Raw genomic sequence first — 18,293 nt, 5'->3', positions numbered from 1 at the left:
TCCAGCTGTCTCTGCGGCATCCAGGGAGTTCTTTACGATGCCCTGGTTTACAAGAGTTCCCTCTGATATAGTAGCCAACAGGCGTGAACGCAGGGGTTCTGGTGCGTCCTCTGCTTCGCTGCGCAGTTTGCTCCACTGTGCATCTGCGTAGCTAGCTAATAGGGAATTGTTATTCGCAATCCTAGTTGAGAAGGCAGCGGAGGTTGTGATTCTCTTCCCAAGTGCATAGAGCTTCTTGCCCTCTTTGTCAGGTGGTGCCTCACTAGTAGATAGTGGTACCCCCGCTCTCTTCCTTGCGTTAGTAACTACCAGAGAGTCCGGAATAGAATGTCCCCTGATGTACAAAGGGTCAGAGGACGAAGGGCTGAAGAGCTTTTCTATCCGAGGGTTGACCCCTCTGACTAAGGCCGGATTGGAAAGGGAAGGAGTTATTCTTCTCTTTATAGAAGCCAGGAGCGGAATGGACTGACTGACCGGGGCTTTTTCTTTAATAACTTTTTCTACAAAGTCTATGTCCGGAAGAGTCTCCCCTGTGTCTATTTCAAAATGCGCTGCTGCCTTGCGCAATAGTGCATTAAGTGAGGGCTGGTCATCTATGGGGGAGGTGTTGCCAATAGGTGAGTCCTTGGGAGGAGAAGGGTGAAAGACATCAGGGTCTGAGTGCACTGATGGGGATTGCCAAGGCTGCACTGATGGGGAATGCCAAGGCTGTGAGGTAGCTGTATCTTCCTCAAAAGCTCCTGTGCTAGTGTAAGGGTCTCCCTCAAACCTCTCCTCCTCATGTTCTTCCTCTCCACCTAAACACTCCTCATCTTCCTGGAGGTATTGCTCCTCTTCAGTGAGGTCATATGCATCTGTAGAAGGGGGAAACAGCCTAGGAATCTTGACCCTAGGGTCATCCTGGGTCCATTCTCTTGGTCTTTTGGGTGTGGGTGGGTTTTGGCTACCCAAAAACCTCTCCATCTTTTCCATACAAGAATGGAGTCTTTCCATGGTCTCATGGGGAACCCCTGAATAGTCTAGAGGGGGGAAATCAGTGTTGTCACCTTCAAAACGCTTCGAACGCTCCCACAACGTCGACGAAATGTTTCCGTCGCCCTCAGAAAAGCCCTCCGGTAGTTCAGAAGTGCCTTTAGATGAATGGGGCAGTTCCTGGCTACTTTTGTACTTTTTCGGCGTTTCTATTTCCTTGGGTGCGGTATTCGACGTCTGTTTCGTCGTCCGCTTGCGTTTGTCCTCGGAAACAATTCTCGCCAGGCTCTCGACGACGAGTTCGTCGGTAGAGGGTTCTGGAGTCGGCGTTGTCTGCGTTACGCGCTGTTTCTCGACGGCCGCTCTATGGAGCGTTACGTCGGGTGTCTTTGAGGTAGCGCCCGTGTTAGATGAAAGCCCAATCGCTGGTCGCGGCTGCGTTTGCGGGTGGGGCTTAAGACCCTTACGGTCTAAGGTCGACGCCGGAGTGCCCTGCGTCCCCTTCGGCGCTGGTGGATCCTTCGTCCTCGACGAAGAAGAGCCGTGGGTTGTGTGCTTAGGCCTATGGGGTCTGTGTGCGTCCTTGTCGCCGGGGTGTTCATCCCCATAAGCAGGGCGTGAGCCGAGCCCGTCGGGGCCGGGGACGGACGTCAAGGAGCGCGAGCGCTCCTTCTGGGGGTTAATGACTTCCGTAACGGACGTCGAGTTATCACCCTCCTCGTCACTTTCTGTAACAGCGGCGGCGGGTGAGGCAACTGACTTCGACATAGCGTAGTCCGCCCACCTCTTAACTTTCCGTTCTTTAAGGGTTCTTGGTTTTAAGAGCTTACAGGCCGCGCAGCTGTCCTCTTTATGATCGAGGGGCAAGCAACGATTACAGAGCTTGTGTTTGTCCTTACAAGTGTATTTGCCCCTACAGCGTGGGCAAAACTTAAATGGTGTCCTCTCCATAGCTGAGGCAATAAAAACTGGTGATAACCCCCCCCCCCCCAAGGGAAAGATAGGGGAGAAAGAAAGACATTCTCGACGAGAAGAGAAAAGTTCGAACCCCCACTCTCCCTACTGTATGTTGGCCGGCGAGGCCTGGCCACGTGTTCGGCAGCGCCGAAGGATCTCCTCCGTCTCTTCCTCTCTGTCGAAAACTTGCTCGGCGGAGAAACAGCTTCACAGCTAACGTCGAGGGGAGGGATCTTTTAACAGTAAGTATATATTAAGGACCGAGGTCCGTAGTACTTGTTTAGCAATGTCTCTCTAAGAGCTCCGCGTAAGGCGACCATAAACTGGGCGGAAAAAAACAATCAGAGGGACCTCGACGCGTGAGGGATTGTGGGTACAACCCACGTCACTATAGGGATAGTGTTACAGACACGCCTTGTCGACGTCCCCTTTTCGACTACGAAAAACAAAATGCAATACTCCGCAGTGACCACTGGATGTCGGACCGGATGTCGGACCTATGCACAGCATGTGATTCTAAGCAGATTAACAAACATCAGAAATAAGATTACAGTGATTATCCCTTCTGAGGCTTGTGGAATCTGCTTAGAACAAATGCTGTGCATAGACAAATGCTGTGCATAGATTAGCAAGCAATGTTCAGAGAAGGTGGTGGGTTGAGAGAAGGTTCATGGGCGAACAGATGTCTTAAAATCGCTTGTCCCACCTGTGTATGTGTCTTGGAATGTGTGTCAATGCAGTAGTGTTGAGTGAAAGTGTGTACTGAGCTCCATGTAGCTGCTTTGCAAATACTATCCAAGGGGACATTTGCAATAAATGCCAGCGTAGCTCATGTGCTCCTTGTGGCGTGAGCTCTTAGCGTGAAAGGCAGTGTCTAGTCTGGTAGGGAAAAGCACAGTTGTATGCACCCGACTATCCATCTGGAGATGGCATTCTTGGAAATGCCATCCCCTTCTCTGCCTGGGGCTACAGAGACAAACGGGTGGTCTTTTTCTTAGCGGTCTGGACTTGTTTACATAGTAAAGGACCGCCCTCCTTACATCAAGTGTGTGGAGTTTAACTCTACGATTTCAGGAGCCATGCTGCCAAGTTCAATGAGTGAGGTTGAGGGTGCACTGTTAGTCCCCTGTGTTGAGTGAGCAGATTGTTCATGCACAGGAGTTTAATGGGATCGCAGATCGCCAGTTTGTGCAGATGTGGATATCAAGGTTGTCATTCCCACATAGGAGCAACTAGGATGAGCGTCATCGGTTCCTTGTGGATCTTGTTCACCACCCTGTTCATGAGACGTGATGGGGGGAAAAGTGTAAGCAAATTTCCCCGACTAGTTCATCTAGAGGGCGTTCCCCTTGGAGCCTGGTTGGGGGAAACCTGGACGTGAAGTCTGGGCACTGACTGTTTTCGCTTGTAGCGAACAAGTCTATTGTGGGGAAACCCCATTGGGAGAAGAGTTGCTCTACAACCCTTGAGTCCAGTTGCCACTCGAGTTCCTCTGTCAGGGGATCTCTGCTCAGAGAGTCTGCCAGAGAGTACAGTCAGTTTCCCTGGAACATGCTGAGATAACAGGAATATTTTCAGTTTGAGTGCCCATTTCCAAGTTTGTTGCGCTAGCTTGGACAGATTTGGAGAACGTGTGCTCCCTTGTTTGTCGATGTAAAACATTGCTGTAGTGCTGTCTGTGAGGACTTGCACTGCCTGGTTCTTCAGATGTATCTCGAACGTTTGGAGGGCCTTGAACACCGCTAGTAGTACCAGCAGATTGGTGTGGTTCTGCGCCGTAGCATGAGTTCACAGACCTTGAGCTGTGTGATGAAGGTAATGAGCCCCCGCACCAGTCGAGTGAGGCGTCTGTTGTGACAATTGCCTGTACTTAGGATCATGGAAGGGTTTACCCTTCAACAGATTTTCTCTTGTCCACCAGCGAAGGTTTTGTACTAGTGTTTTGGCGAAACGACCACTATATCGTCCCACTGACCGCTTGCCTGAGACCAACCACTGTTTTGCCAACCACTCCTGCATAGGACAATGCGCAGGCACGTGTGTGGTACCAAGTAAATGCAAGATGCCATCATGCCTAGTAAACACAGCTTTGCGTATGCTTATCTGGCGGCCGGCTTGATAATGTGGAATTTGCAGTAGCATATTTCGGACTCTTTCCTCTGATGGAAAGACCAACCCCTCTTCTGAGCTTATTACAGCTCCTAGGAACTGTTTTGTTGTGCTTGGCACAAAGTTTGATTTTTTTCTCGTTTATTGAGAAGCCTAATTGAAAGAGAAGGTTGATTATTCTTGGAATGTTTTGCCTGCAAACTTGGGGATTCTCCCCTGTAATCAGCCAGTCATCCAGGTAAGGGTACACTGATATTGCCTCCCTGCGCAGGTGCGCTGCCAGTACATTTGTGAATAATCTTGGTGCAGATGCTATTCCGAAGGGTAGCACTTTGAATTGGCAGTGCTGGTTTGCTATCTTGAACCACAAGAATCTTCTGTGCTCTGGGAACATTGAAATATGAAAATAATTTCATATCCAATGTTGCCATGTAATCGCACCGCTTTCGCAGAGGGATTACTTCTTGCAGCGTAGTCATGCAGAACTTGTGTGGCTTGATGCATTTGTTTGCATGGCGCAAGTCTAATACTGGGCGCAGTGTTAGTTCTTTCATTGGCACAAGGAAGTAGGATGAATAAATACCCTTGTTTACCTGGATGGCCGGGACAACTTCTATGGTGTCCTTTTGGAGCAGTGTGGTGATTTCCTCAAGGAGGATGCGTTGGTTTTCTTTGGAGTGAGTTTTCTGGCACAGTGGATGGTTCCGGGGGTCGCTCGAGGAGCTCCACACAATAACAACCCACCACGGTGGACAGCACCCATTTGTCTGAAGTGATTCCCTCCCATGCTTGGGTGAAGTTTGAAATATGCCCTTCTACTGAAGAGGCATGGGAGGGCACCTGGACCTTGTAGTCACTGTTTTGGAGATGTTAGCACCCCTGGAGGAGGAGCCCCCACGCCCGTCCGCGAAACCTGCGCGGACCCCTCTGGTAACTTTGAGAGGCTTGGCCTTGATGGTTACCCCATGATGTTCCTTGATTTTGATTGTAGCTTCAACCTCGTTGGGAATTCTGTCCGCGTGAGCGACAAAAATTACCATTATCCTTTTGGCCAGTGGGTTTATTGGTTAATTGGCCCAAAGATTACAGTGCATCATATTCTTAAGCCGTCTTTAAGGCGTCTTCAACTGCCTTTCCTAAGAGTGTGTTAGGCTCTATGGGCATATTGAGAAGTGTGGCTTGCGTCTCCTGCTTGAAGCCGGATTGGCATAACCAAGCGTGATGGTTAATAATGGTTCCCTCTGTGATTATCCTTCCTGCATTGTCTGCGGCATCAAGATCACTCTTAACATGCAGCTTGAAACTGCACTGCCTTCTGCTGGCACAAGTGCTACTTGAGGGGTTCAGGGGCCGATGACAACAAGGCTGAAACCTCACCTCATTTATGGCAGTCATAACTTGCTAAAAGAGTGGTGTTATTAGCTATTCTAGCTTGAAAAGCAGCTGAAGATGCCACTTTCCTCCCCACTGTATATAGCTTTTTACTCTCCTTGTCTGGAGGAGCTTCAGAGGCAGCTAGGGGTGTCCATGCTCTTTTTCTTATTAGGCGTCTCCAGCGAGGGTTGCATCTTTCGCCGAACAGACCGCAGGAGGAGAATAAATTGAGAGACAGCCTTTTTGTCTCCCAAGATATCGTCAACAAAATCATTGTCTTGTTGCGTTTCCTGCGTTGCTATCTGGAAATGCTCAGCCACTTTGACAAGCACGTCGTTAAGTAGCGGCTGGTTATCTATGGATGAATCTGTTACAGGGGGATCCTGATTGACAGGTGAGTCCATGTAATACATATTTGTGTCCGGATCAATCTCATCATCATCATCCCCATAATAAGGATCTGCGGCCTCTTGAGAGGCATAAAGGTCCTTTGTATCAGTGTCTGGGTCATACAGGTCAATGTTGTAAACACAACAGTGGCCGAACCAGGGAGCCGAGAACCAGAGGCCACTGTAGTGGGGGGCGTGGACTGAAGACTTGTGAAATGGTCTTTTTCATAATAATTTGCCATGAAGGTCATTCTCCTCATGACCCCGTCCATATCCTCACAAGACCATTGGGTAGAGCTAGGAATTGACCTAGGGTCTGAAGGGTGTAAAGGAACTCCTTGATCTTGAGGAGTGAGATGTATTTCAGGAGGGATCTGGGTTTTCTTAGTCAGGGCTGAAGACAGGGAATCTTGTTCCTGTGTCTCTTTACTCTTGTGAGGGGACCTATCCCTTTGGGACCTTTCTTTATGAGGGGTCTTAGGTGACTTTTTCTTAGACCCCCAAAGCTTTACTAGGCCTTTTGCGATGTGTTTCTTTACCAAATGGGCTAGTCCCGCCTGTACAGGGTGTTTTACCGATTTCGGCGGAGAACGCCGGACTTCGGTTCTTGAAAGAGTGAACGCCTGACGTGCAGTGTTGGATTTAGTCACAATGTCTGTTCTGTCTTTCGACAGTTGGGGTCGGTCATGTGGTGACCTTGATCTGGAGTGCCCAGAGGACAGAGGTTCTACGGACCTCCCCCTAGACGTCGTTCATTGGTCCCCGTTCGACAGTTGTGTCGAGTCTCGGCCATGGGTTGTGTGTTTAGTGGAAGGAGTTGTGATAGCGCCCTTGCCGCCGGGTGTCGTCCCCATAACAAGGCCACCGGCCTGTCTGATGGGGTCGAGGGCCTGCGCTTGAGAAACCGGAGAATCCCCATCGCCGCTGGATACTGCAGTATTGCTGCCGCTACTTAAAGTCCCCTCCACGTCCATGGTGGCCTCGAACTGCACAGCGTGGTGGGCCCAGCGTTTAGTTAAGCAGTCCTTTAATGTCTTGGGTTTGAAGAGCCTACAAGCCCGACAGGTCCCTTCGACGTGGTCCCGAGGGAGACAAAGGTTGCGCACCAGGTGCTTGTTGACCCATGGAAACTTTTTGTTGCACTTAGTGCAAAATTTAAAAGGGGTCCTATCGTTAACGGAATGACAGCAGCTTGGCGAGTGTAGTGTACGAAAAGGGGCAAATACATATTTAAATGCCCCCCCACCCTTCTCCGTACTGTGTGGGGCGAAGCCCGAAGCGGCCTTCCAAGGCCGGACAAATCCGCCAGAGGGAGTCTACGATGGTCGTGGTTCACCGCTGTCAGATCTTGATAGTCGGTGATGTGGAATATAAAGGATAGTAAGAAAAACTATTAATTTGTAAAAGTCAATGGCGGTAAACCGAAAGGAGAACTCTGCGAAATAGCGATGTCTATGATAGCGGAAAAAAAGTATCTGAGGGACCTTGATCCGTGAAGGACCATGGGTACAGCAGACGTCACACTAGGGATAGTATTATTGGCACACCCTGTTGACGTCCCTTTTCGAATTATAAAAAAACTAATACTCTGCAGCTTCCACTAGATGTCGGCCTATGCAGAGCACGTGATCTGAACAGATTCAACAAGCCTCTGAAAAATATATAAAAAAAACACTTCAGACATTTCAAAGTAAAGATGGCAAGAGGCCTTTGGAGGGTCATCAGCAACACTAATAACTCACCTGGCAGCCTGTTGACAAGCCAGGTAAGTTGCTTTTTTGAGATGTTGGTCCAACTAAGGTCTAAAGTGACGGGCTGTCGCTTGATGATGCCACTGAGGGCCTGTGGCACAATGGTCTTCCAGCGGCTTAGATCGATCTTTGTCCAAAGCCTCTTGTCACAGCACCTGCCAGACAAACAGAAGGAATGGATAAGAACAAGGTTTCCAACATTGGCAGCAAACGACTTGCCCATACAACTCATCTTAAAGCAAACACTGCTTTAGTAATAGGCTGACAACCAGCTCGTACTACTATGGTGCTGATTGGCCTATTGCAAAATGTTAACCAGAGGGGAATTAAGGCCCACACTAATAAAGAAGACTGTCGACACACTCAAGTCCGGGACAATAACATTCGCTATTCTCCCATGCTGAAATAGCCACAAAATTCAAAGCACTTCAAAAGTCCTTTCCTACAGCCACCAGGATACAATAGTGCCATTAATAGATAACCTAACAGATACAAACTCCATGTCAATAATGCTCTGTGCTGCTGGCCAGCGGATTTTTCAGCGAATAATTGCATAGAACGGTGCTAAAAAGGGATTCTGGCAGCTCACCATTTGTACCAGGTCTTGCAGACACGCATGCAATCACACAACTCTTTCCGGTTGAGGTAATGAAACACCGACATCCAGACATCCTTTTGCATAACTAAGTCTTGGCCCTCTCGTGAGCCTGATGTCCTCTGCCCTAGGGGACTGGAGTCACTGCTGCCACTCTCCTCCATGCTGTCGTCATCTTCATCCTCCTCTTCCTCTTCGTCATCGTCTAGCAGTCGATCTTTCCGAGGGTGTAACCTGGACTGCGAAGATCGTGACACAATGCGGGCTGGTGGTGTTGGGCGTAAATTGGCAGACAAAGCAGTTATAGCCTGCAGCTTGGGCACAATAGAGCTAGAATGGAAGTCTTTAGGGGCCCGTTGCAGTGTCACGGTCAGGTAAGATCCACGGATCTTGGCACGCTCTGCCTCAGAGAGCTCCTTGCCACTCGGATTGTTCTCCTTCTCCTGCGCCAACTCAATACCCAGCTCACTAGAGTGGAGCCGCAGGAGCTGCTGCTGCCGCCGCTTCAGACGGTCATCACGGGAGTGCTGGCTTGGGCCAGCTCCGGGGGAAGAGCGTGTCATTATTCCTCCACGTGAGGGTGATTGTGGTGAGCCTGGGTCATGCACCAGTTGCAGTCTGCTAGGGGGAGATTGTGGGGGAGAGGCCAATGGGTCCTCGCGGCTCCGCAATGGGCGGAGCACCTTGGTGGTCACAGTTTCATCGTCACTGTCATCCATCTTTCGCTTCTGGGGGAAGGGGGAAGAAAAAAAAGGTTTTCAATATTTGGGATTTCATCAAGCATAGACTTATTCTTTTGACATGTCCTTTATCTCTGCAGAATTATGATTTTGGTAAGGAAATCTGTAGATCAGTGAATATTTCATGTTGCAAACTAATCAACAAAACAAAGGCATTAAGAATCAAACCCACTGAAACCCTACGGCCAACCTCCTTAACATTTTACCAGAGAACCCAAGTCCAGACAGCTTTTGAAGAGCGGAGATAAAAAATAAAGTAAATTATTACTCACTGGCTGCAATAGAAGTCGGTCGTGATCGGCCACCATCTGCAATAGAAGACAATCATCAGCGGGGTGGAGTGTACCTCAAATCACGAAGCAAGAACTCAAAAGCAAAAACTGATCAGAGAAAAACCACAGCCGGTGAGAGCCTCCGTCACACCAAACTGGATCTGAAGCAGGACCCCAGTAGAGCAGAAAGACAAATGACAGATAGATCTACAGTATCTAAAGCCAACAGTGAGCAGGGATAAATAAACTGTCGCTATAATGTCAAATCACCAACCAGGAGACTGCTCAACAAGTCAACATATGACAAAACAACTGATCAGGTGACCTGAGATCTGTTCACTGTTGGGAGAGCTCACAGGACAGTTCCCAGTAGAATGAAGACCAGTGAATCAGGTTCAACATTCATCATCTGGTAGATTCATTGGGATTGTAAACTTATCAGGATCAGTTGACAATCAGAAAATAAACAGTGGACATTAACTCTAGGCCTAATTGATAAACGTCCCAGAACCAAGGCCACGTTATAATACTGCATAAGAAAAAATGACTTATCTCTCTAATGTTCTTTATTATGGATGTTCCCTCCCACGGATTCTTTATCTATGATATTGCCTTACCAGTGCAGCTGTTCTTTGGAAACTCTGTGCTTGTTTCGGGCGACACCTCTACGTGTCACTCATCGGACATGCAGGGTTCAAAATTGAGGGGCGCTAGGAGCCACTTAGCTCCTGCTTGTAGTCTAGAAGAGCCTGTTAAGCTCGATACCAACAGCTACAAGGAGCTACTTTTGGCTATGCAGGGCAACGGATGCCAAACAAACTCCAATGTGAATTAACTAAATGTTTTTGGGACAATACATAAACCAACATTAGGACACATGTATACTTCATTTAAAGCATAAGGGTTCATAAATAATGGACACAATTATTGGTTTCTATCTCATGTGAAAGTTAGATTTCTGGAACGCTATGTACTAGCTACTCATTCCCCAAAGTTAGCTCGTGGTCACTGGTTAATGCTGTATACCCAGGAGCTGCTTTTAGCTCCTACTTATTCAATCTTTTAATTTCGAGCCCTGGACATGTCCAAAGGACATGCATTACTCACCGTAATAGCATTTCTGACGATTGTATCTGCTTAGATTCAGATGCTGTGCATTTGGTCCGACATCCAGTGGTAACTGCAGAGTATTGCATCTGGTCTTTCGAGGATCGAAAAGGGACGTCTGCATAGGCGTGTCTATAACAATCCCTCAAGCGCCAAGGTCCCTCCGATTGTATTTAGTCTGCCATGAGGGAGCCCAAGGCCTATCGTGAGTGCGTACATAAAAGAGAGAAAGTAGTAAGACGTCTATGTTTCTTCCACCCGAGCGGGGAGGAAGGGTGGGCTGGGCGCATGCGAATCTAAGCAGATACAATCATCAGAAATGCCATTACGGTGAGTAATACAGGTCTTCTGATGCTTCTTAATCTGCTTAGAATCACATGCTGCGCATAGACTAGCGAGCAGTACCCAGAAGAGTTGGAGGTGGGTTGTGAGAAGGAACAGTAGTGAAAAGATGTCTTAGTACTGCTTGTCCCACCTGAGAAAGTGTACAGAACTCCAGATTGCCGCTTTGCAAATGGACTCTAGGGGAACATTTGCAATGAATGCTATGGAAGCCCCAGTGCCTTGAGTAGAACGTACTCTAGGCTTGAAGGGCAGTTCTCTCTTAGCAAGAGTGTAACAAAGTGTGATGCATTTGACTAATCACCTTGAGATTGCTGACCTAGAGGCAGGATCCCCTTCTCTGGCAGCCGCCACTGAAATGAAAAATTGGTTGGTCTTTCTCAGTGGTTTAGTTCTTTCCAGGTAAAACATGACTGCCCTGCATACATCTAACGTGTCTAGGCTTCTGCCACGTTAGTGGGTTTCTGGTTCACGTGGAACTTGGAAACACATTTGGGCACAAATTGAGGGGGAGTGCGCAGAACCACCTTCGCTGAACAGTAACGAAAGGGTCTAGTACCGAAAGGGCCTGTAGTTCACTAACCCTTCTTATAGAAGTGATAGCCACAGGAAAGGCTGTTTTATAGGTAAGGTCTTTAAGACTTGCCTTGTGCATAGGCTCAAAGGGGGACCCTATGAGTCTAGTCAAAACCACATTTAAGTCCCATCCGAGAGCTGGGTTTGAAACAGGGGGGATGAATCTTCTTAACCCCTTCCATGAAAGCCTTATTAACTGATATTTTACACCAAAAGACCTTTTGTTGTGACGTAGTGTAGGCTGAGAGAGCAGCTAAGTGCACCTTCAGGGAATTAAAAACCAGGCCTGAATCTAGTGAGTCGGGTACAATACAATGTGAGTAGGAGAGTAGTCAATGGGGTTGACGCCCTTGGCCTTACACAGATAACGAAGCGTTTCCATTTACTGGAATAACAATATTGGGTGTTGGGTTTCCTCGCTTCCCTGAGTATGTCCATACATATCTGAGGGAGTTGAAGGTGTCCGAACTCCATGACCTCAGGAGCCAGGCCGCTAAATTCAGAGTTTGCGGGCAAGGGTGCAGTGTTTCTCCCCTGTCCTGAGATAACATGTTGTATGGGCAGGGTAGTTTCATAGGAGGGGAAGAGGGACATCATCAGATGAGAACCAGGGTTGGCGGGCCCACAGTATCATGGTGACTGGTTCCTGGTGCATTGTGTGCACAATCTTGTTGGCTTAAGGGAGTAGGGGGGTCGTTGGGGGAGCGTAAACACATTTCCCTGACCATGCTATCCAGAGCCCGTTCCCCTGGGAGCGGTTCTGTGCGTACCTGGATATGTAATCTTGGCATTGAGCGTTCTCCAGAGTTGCGAACAAATCTATCTCTGGGAAGCCCCATTCTGCGAAAACGTTGGCAACTATGTCTTTGTGTAGTCGCCATTTGTACTCTACAGGCAGTGGGAAATCTCTGCTGAGCACGTCTGCCAGAAGATCGAGTTCCCCTGGAACGTGTTGGGACAACAGGAACATCCTCTGTTTGAGAGCCCATATCCAAATGTTTTGGGACAGCTTGGATAGCCCTGGAGAGTGTGTGCCTCCTTGTTTGTTCAGGTAGTACATGGCTGTGGTGCTGTCAAGATCAGGACTGTCTTCCCCTATAACTGTGTTTGAAAGGCTTTCAGTGCTTTGAATACCGCTAATAGCGCCAACAGATTTATGTGGTTGGACGCTACTTGTAGGGACCACACGCTGTGTGCCGTCTGCTGAAGCAGGTGAGTCCCCCCCACTCCGTGAGAGATGCCTCGGTCGTGAGAGTGGCTTCTACTGCGGGGGTGGTGCAGGTCTTAACCTTCAAGAGGTTTTCCCTCGACCACCACTGCAGAGAGAGAACGAGGGCTTGCGAGACAACTACCAGATCTTCCCATTGTCCGCTGCCCTGACACCACTGGCTGTTGAGCCACTCTTGCATGGGATGCATGCGCAGATGCGCGTGAGGAACTAAATAAATGCAGGACACCATCATTCCTAACAGTCGCATGGCTTTGCGTACCATCACCTCCCGACAGGCTACATACTGAGGGATCTAAAACCGCATGTTTTGAACCCTCTCGTTGGAGGGGAAGACAAGGCTGTTTTTCATCCTAATTAGAGCCCCTAGAAACTGACTTGAGTGGGGTCTAGGCTGGATTTGTTCTCGTTGATGGAGAATCCCAGACTGAGTAAGAGGGCTATCGTCTTCGTCGGACTGCCCTGTTATAAGCCAGTTGTCGAGGTAAGGGTAAACTGCGAAGGATAGTCTGCGCAAGCTTGCTGCTCCTACTGCCAGTACCTTTGTAAACACCCTTGGTGCGGAGGCAATGCCGAAGAGGAGTACCCTGAACCGATAGTGCTTGTTCTCTATCATGAACCTTAGGTATTTTCTTTGCGCTGGCAACATTGAAATACAAAAGTATGCATCTTTCATGTCGAGTGTTGCCATGTAATCTCCCCGTTTCAACAGCAGGATTACCTCCTGTAAAGTGACCATACGAAACATTTGAGGTTTGACATACTTGTTCGCTGGGCGCAAGTCTAGAATAGGGCGCATGGTGAGATCCTTTTTGGGTACAAGGAAGTACACTGAATAAATACCTTTGTTTACCTGTAGAATAGGGACGACTTCTAGGGTTTCCTTTCCTAGAAGGGTCTCCCCACCTCTTGCAGTAGGATCTGCAGGTGGTCCGGCGTCAGGAGTCTTGATTTTGGCGGTCTGAATTGGGTTGGTCGGGCAAATTCTATGCAGTACCTGTGGGTGACCGTCTTGAGTACCCACTGGTCTGTTATCCCCTCCCATGCATTAAGGAAAGATGTTATACGCCCCCCGGCCGAGGTGGCATGGGAGGGGACCTGGATCCAAAGGTCATTTCTGACCAGAGGCCGAGCACCTCTGGGGTAGGAACCTCATCCTCTAACTTTCCCACGCTGCTGCCCTCTTGATGGATAACTGATGGAGTTATTAGACCCTTGTCCCGAATTCCAGTTGTTTCCTGCATTATACTGGTTCTAGGGAAAACGAGATTGCCCACGAAAGGACCGGCGAGAGCCGCTTCTTCTGAGAGGGTTTCTGGGTAATCTGTTGAAGGGAAGCGTTTCATGTTCTTTCTTGGCCGTTTCCAGTGCATTGTCCACTGCCTTGCCAAACAGTTTGGTCTCCTCAACGTGTTTGTTTATAAGGGCTAGTTGGGTCTCCAGCTTGAAACCGGAGTTCCTTAGCCATGCAGGTTGCTTGAGCAAGGTACCTCGTGCCAGGGCTCTTCCCGCTGTCTCTGCAGCGTCCAGAGTGTTCTTGAGCACATTCTGGCTGACTTGCTTGCCTTCCGAAACGATGGCGAGCAACTTGGTCCGTGTAGGTTCTGGCACTTCCTGAAGGCCTTCTTGCACAAGGTTCCACTGGACGTCTGCATAGCTGGCTAATAGTGTGGTGATATTAGCTATTCGTGTGGAAAATGCAGCAGCAGTTGTGACCCTTTCTCCCAGTGCATGTAGTCTCCTGGACTCATCATCGGGTGGTGCCTCTCCTGTAGACAGGGGAACACCAGCCCATTTTCTGGTAGTGGTAACCACTAAAGAATCTGGAGTGGCATGTCCCTTGATGTAGGCAGGGTCAGTCAGACAAGGACAACATAACTTCTCCATACTAGGGTTCACCGCCCTGGTTTGGGCTGGCATCAACAAGGAAGGTGCCAATCTCCTATTAATATAGTTCAACAAAGGGATGGCCAGGCTGGCCACGGGTTTTTCTTCGAGTATATCCTCCATGAAATCAAAATCTGGTAAAGCTTCTTGAGAGGCAATCTGAAAACGCTCAGCCGCCTTCTTCAAGATTGTGTTAATCGCCATTTAATCGTCCACTGGGGAGGCTTGCCAAGCCGGAGTGGAGGGGGAGGTTAGGGGGGAATCTATGCACAAGGCATCGGGGTCCTGGGTGGGAGAAGGGGACGTCCAAGGTTGAGCATCAACCGGACAACTGTCTTCCCCCAACTGTCTATAAAATGTGCCTTGTCATCCACTTTCCAGAAAGGTGGCATCCTCATCCTGATCATGTGTCCAGAACATCATCTGGGAGGACACAGGTATACTCTTCATGTGGATCTTCCAAGGTCTTTTGAAACTTGGATACAGGCGTAGAAGGAAGGTCTTCTCAAGGTCTCTTGGGAGCAATCTTCTCAGAATAAGAGACAGGTTTCTAATCTGTCAATACATCCCTCAAATTTCTCCTTGGTCCATGAGGTTGAACCAGAGGGGCCCAGGGGAGGAAAGGGATCCTTTTCTTCCCTGCGACGTCGAGATTTGTCACCTAATGTACTTGACAAAGGCACAGGACTCTCAGCGTAGTCCTTGCAGGGTTCGGGGCGCTGTGATGTGTCTTTTGGCACGTCTCTAGGCCGTTCTTTGTGCTTCGCCGCCTCCTTCGACTGTTCCTTCAGTCGAACTGCTGAGGCAATCCTTGCGATGCTCTCGCCAATGATCGGGGAATCCGGTCGATCTACCGGCTGAACCGGAGGATGAACGGTGGATTTCGGCGCCACCGGCCCTTAAGCAGCATCTGCGCATCCTTGGGGAGCGCCTCAACAGCTGCATGTTTTTTAGTGTTAGCGCCCTTTACTTTGGATTGCCCAGTTGCAGGCCGCGGCGGCGGGGAAGGCTGCCGATTAGATGATACTGAAGTTTGACGGTTCCGTTGGCGCTTTGGTACGCTTCGACAGTGCTGCCGAAGCAGAACCTTGGGTTTGGTGTTATGATCGTGTGCACTCCTGTCGCTGGGTGCTTTTCCCCCATAGCATGACACGCGCCAGGCCTGGTGGGGTCGGGCGTCGCAGACGGAGAGCTTTCCGCCGTTGGGTCAATGGCTTCCGACACAGAGGCATGGTCATCGCTAGCACTTTCGGCGGCAGGGGAAGAACATTTGGCCTCCGAGATGCCGTAGGCCGCCCACTGCTTCAGGCAGCGCTCCTTAAGCGTCTTAGGGCGCAAGAGTCTACAGGCCACGTAACCCGCTTCGTTGTGGTCGAGGGGAAGACAATTGTTGCACCAAGAGTCCTCGTCTTTCCACGGATATTTGGTCCTACATGAGGGACAAAATCTAAATGGCTTCTTTTCCATAGCTAAAGAAAGGTACAGCGATGACAAAACCCAGGGAGCAGAGAGGGTGAAAGAGGAAAGGCATACATGTAAAAAATATGGCCATCCCAACCCCACTCTCCCTACTGTTTAGGCCGGCCAGAAGGCCCAGCTAGGTGGACGGCAGCGCCGCTTGGATCAACAGGCGTTGAAAGTTTGCAGCAGTCTTCAGCATTGTTTCATAGGATTCAACTGTCGAAGTGACTTAACAGGAATAACGACAAAGTTGATAACTATGAAAATAACGCTAGCTCTATGTAAGAGCTCTGCATTAGGGCGACCAGTAATCTGGGTGGAAAAAACAATCTGAGGGACCTCTGCACGAGAGGGATTTTGGGTACACTTCACGCCACGTTAGGGACAGTGTTAATGCCTATGCAGACGACCCCTTTCGATCCTCGAAACACAAGATGCAATACCCCGCGGTTACCACCGGATGTCGGACCATATGCACAGCATGTGATTCTAAGCAGATTAACAATCATCAGAACAGTATATATCGAGGTGCTGCACCGTGTGACTTCAAATGTACTAGCTATTCAACAAAGGGCCGGTTGGGTGGGCGATGAGGAATCCCTGGGAAGAATATCCATTATGCCATACATTACTCACCGTAATCGTAGTTCTGATGATTGCATCTGCTTAGATTCACATGCAGTGCCCATAGTCTGACCAAGTGGGAATCGGGCAGTATTGCATCTTTTTTCCAAAGATCGAATAGGGACATTGACATGGCCGTGACTAACACTATTCCTAATGTGACGTGTAGTGTACCCCAAATCCTTCATGCGTCTATGTCCAACTGTTTTATTTTCTGCCGTGAGGGAGCCTTACAAAAGCGTGATTTAGTATAGAAGAAAGAAGGTGTAAGATGTCGATATTCCTTCTACTTCAATGTGTATCTAAGCAGATAGCGTTATCAGAAATACGATTACTGTGAGTAATGTATTTCTTCTGATGCTTGTGAATCTGCTTAGAATCACGTGCTCTGCATAGACTGGCGAGCAGTACCAGGAGAGGATGTGATGTGTGAAGGAACAGTAGCATAGAGATGTCTTAGCACGCTTGTCCCACCAGAGGATCAAACTTCGAAAATGTGTCAAAGCATTAGTGGTCGGTGACGGTATAACAGAACTCCAGGTTGCTGATTTGCGAACAGAATCTAGAGAAACATTTGCAATGCATACTATGGTAGCCCCTGTGTCCAGAGTAGAGTGGGCTCTAGACGTAAAGGGATAGGTCTCTCATGATAAGAGTAACACAGTGTGACAAATTTAACAATCCATTTGGAAATAGCTTATTTAGAGACGGAATCCCAGTCTCTACAAGCTGCCACAGACACAAAAGAATTGATTAGTCTCTCTCAGTGGTTGTCTTTTCAAGGTAGTATACAACCGCCCATCTAACATCTAGTGTATTGAAGCTTCTTTCAGCCAAGTTTGCGGGGTTCTGAAAGAAAGTAGGAAGTTCAAGTGATTCACATAGAATGTAGAGTGAATGTAGGTGCAAAAAGTGAGTGTGGGTGCAAAATTACCTTATGACTAAGTGACCAATGGGCCCTGAACTGAGAGATGCTGCAGTGCACTAACTAGGTAATGACCACCGAGCAGGCAGTGTTATAGGTGAGGGCCTTAAGACTAGCCTTATGCATTTGCTCATAAAACGATCGAATTAGTCTTGTAAGAACAACATCCAAGTCCCATCCAGGAGCTGAGTTGGAAATGGGAGACTGAAGTCTCTTTACCCCTTCAACAAATGCCTTAATTACTGGAATTTTCCACCAGGAAATCTAGCTCTGATGTATCCAGAGAGGGCAGCACGGTTGAGTCTAAAAGGAGTATTAAATAAAGAACTATATCTTTGGGTAAACAGTGAATGGGGTTGGGGGGCGTGGCTACGAGAGCCATGTAGGAGGACGCGTTCCAGCGGAGCTCCCGAGATCCTGAACAGATCCGGGCAAATTAGTGCGGTGTGACTGCTTATTGAATACCGACGATACGCGTGCCAGCGTGTGAAAGTGCTACCTATGCAGTGTGAACTTTTGGAGGACAGTAGCTACGGCGGCGAAGATTGGAGAAGAAAAGTCGAGAGACGTTGAGGACAAAGGGCGACTCAAAATGGCCGACATAGGCCCGAGACGGAATAGAAAAGAGTAGCGGGAAGACCTAACCAGGCCAGCGTGCAGTGCGCCCACTCATCATTCGGAAGACCTGCACATCCCCAGAACCATGTCAAGTAAGGCAGTGCGACCCAAGGCGAAACAACCCACGCTGGACGACTTCACTAAGACGTCCCCGGGCCCGGACGCCACCAAGAATAAAGATGCATCGGCCGTGGGTGGCGCGACGCCTTCGGGCTCTAATCAAGAAATCCTGGCGGCGATTGCGGACCTGAGAGCAGCCTGGGAGTCGAAATTAGAACTGGCTGTCTCTGAATTAAAAATGGCATTGGACCTCAAAGTTGGGGAGGTCCAGGAGGACGTCAATCTGCTGAGACAGGACGTTAGGGT

At 48.9% G+C, this 18,293-nt stretch overlaps 1 protein-coding gene across 6 annotated transcripts in view; it reads right to left on the bottom strand.

The window, feature by feature from the left end:
• KDM2A (lysine demethylase 2A) overlaps positions 1-18,293 on the bottom strand; it is a 1,348,567-nt gene that overhangs the window by 87,623 nt on the left and 1,242,651 nt on the right. For all 6 annotated transcript variants that reach the window (XM_069628943.1, XM_069628942.1, XM_069628941.1 and 3 more), the window contains 3 exons: positions 9,160-9,195; positions 8,142-8,875; positions 7,544-7,707 (listed from right to left, as the gene is read on the bottom strand). In XM_069628943.1, coding sequence (XP_069485044.1) covers positions 7,544-7,707; positions 8,142-8,875; positions 9,160-9,195 — 934 coding nt within the window. The remainder of the gene's footprint in view (positions 1-7,543; positions 7,708-8,141; positions 8,876-9,159; positions 9,196-18,293) is intronic.

Source organism: Ambystoma mexicanum, chromosome 12 (genome assembly GCF_040938575.1).
Source record: "Ambystoma mexicanum isolate Mex_15411 chromosome 12, UKY_AmexF1_1, whole genome shotgun sequence".
NCBI classification, from domain to species: Eukaryota; Metazoa; Chordata; class Amphibia; order Caudata; family Ambystomatidae; genus Ambystoma; species Ambystoma mexicanum.
The sequence above is the reverse complement of the archived record's forward strand: the minus strand, read 5'-3'. Positions and strand labels throughout refer to the sequence as shown.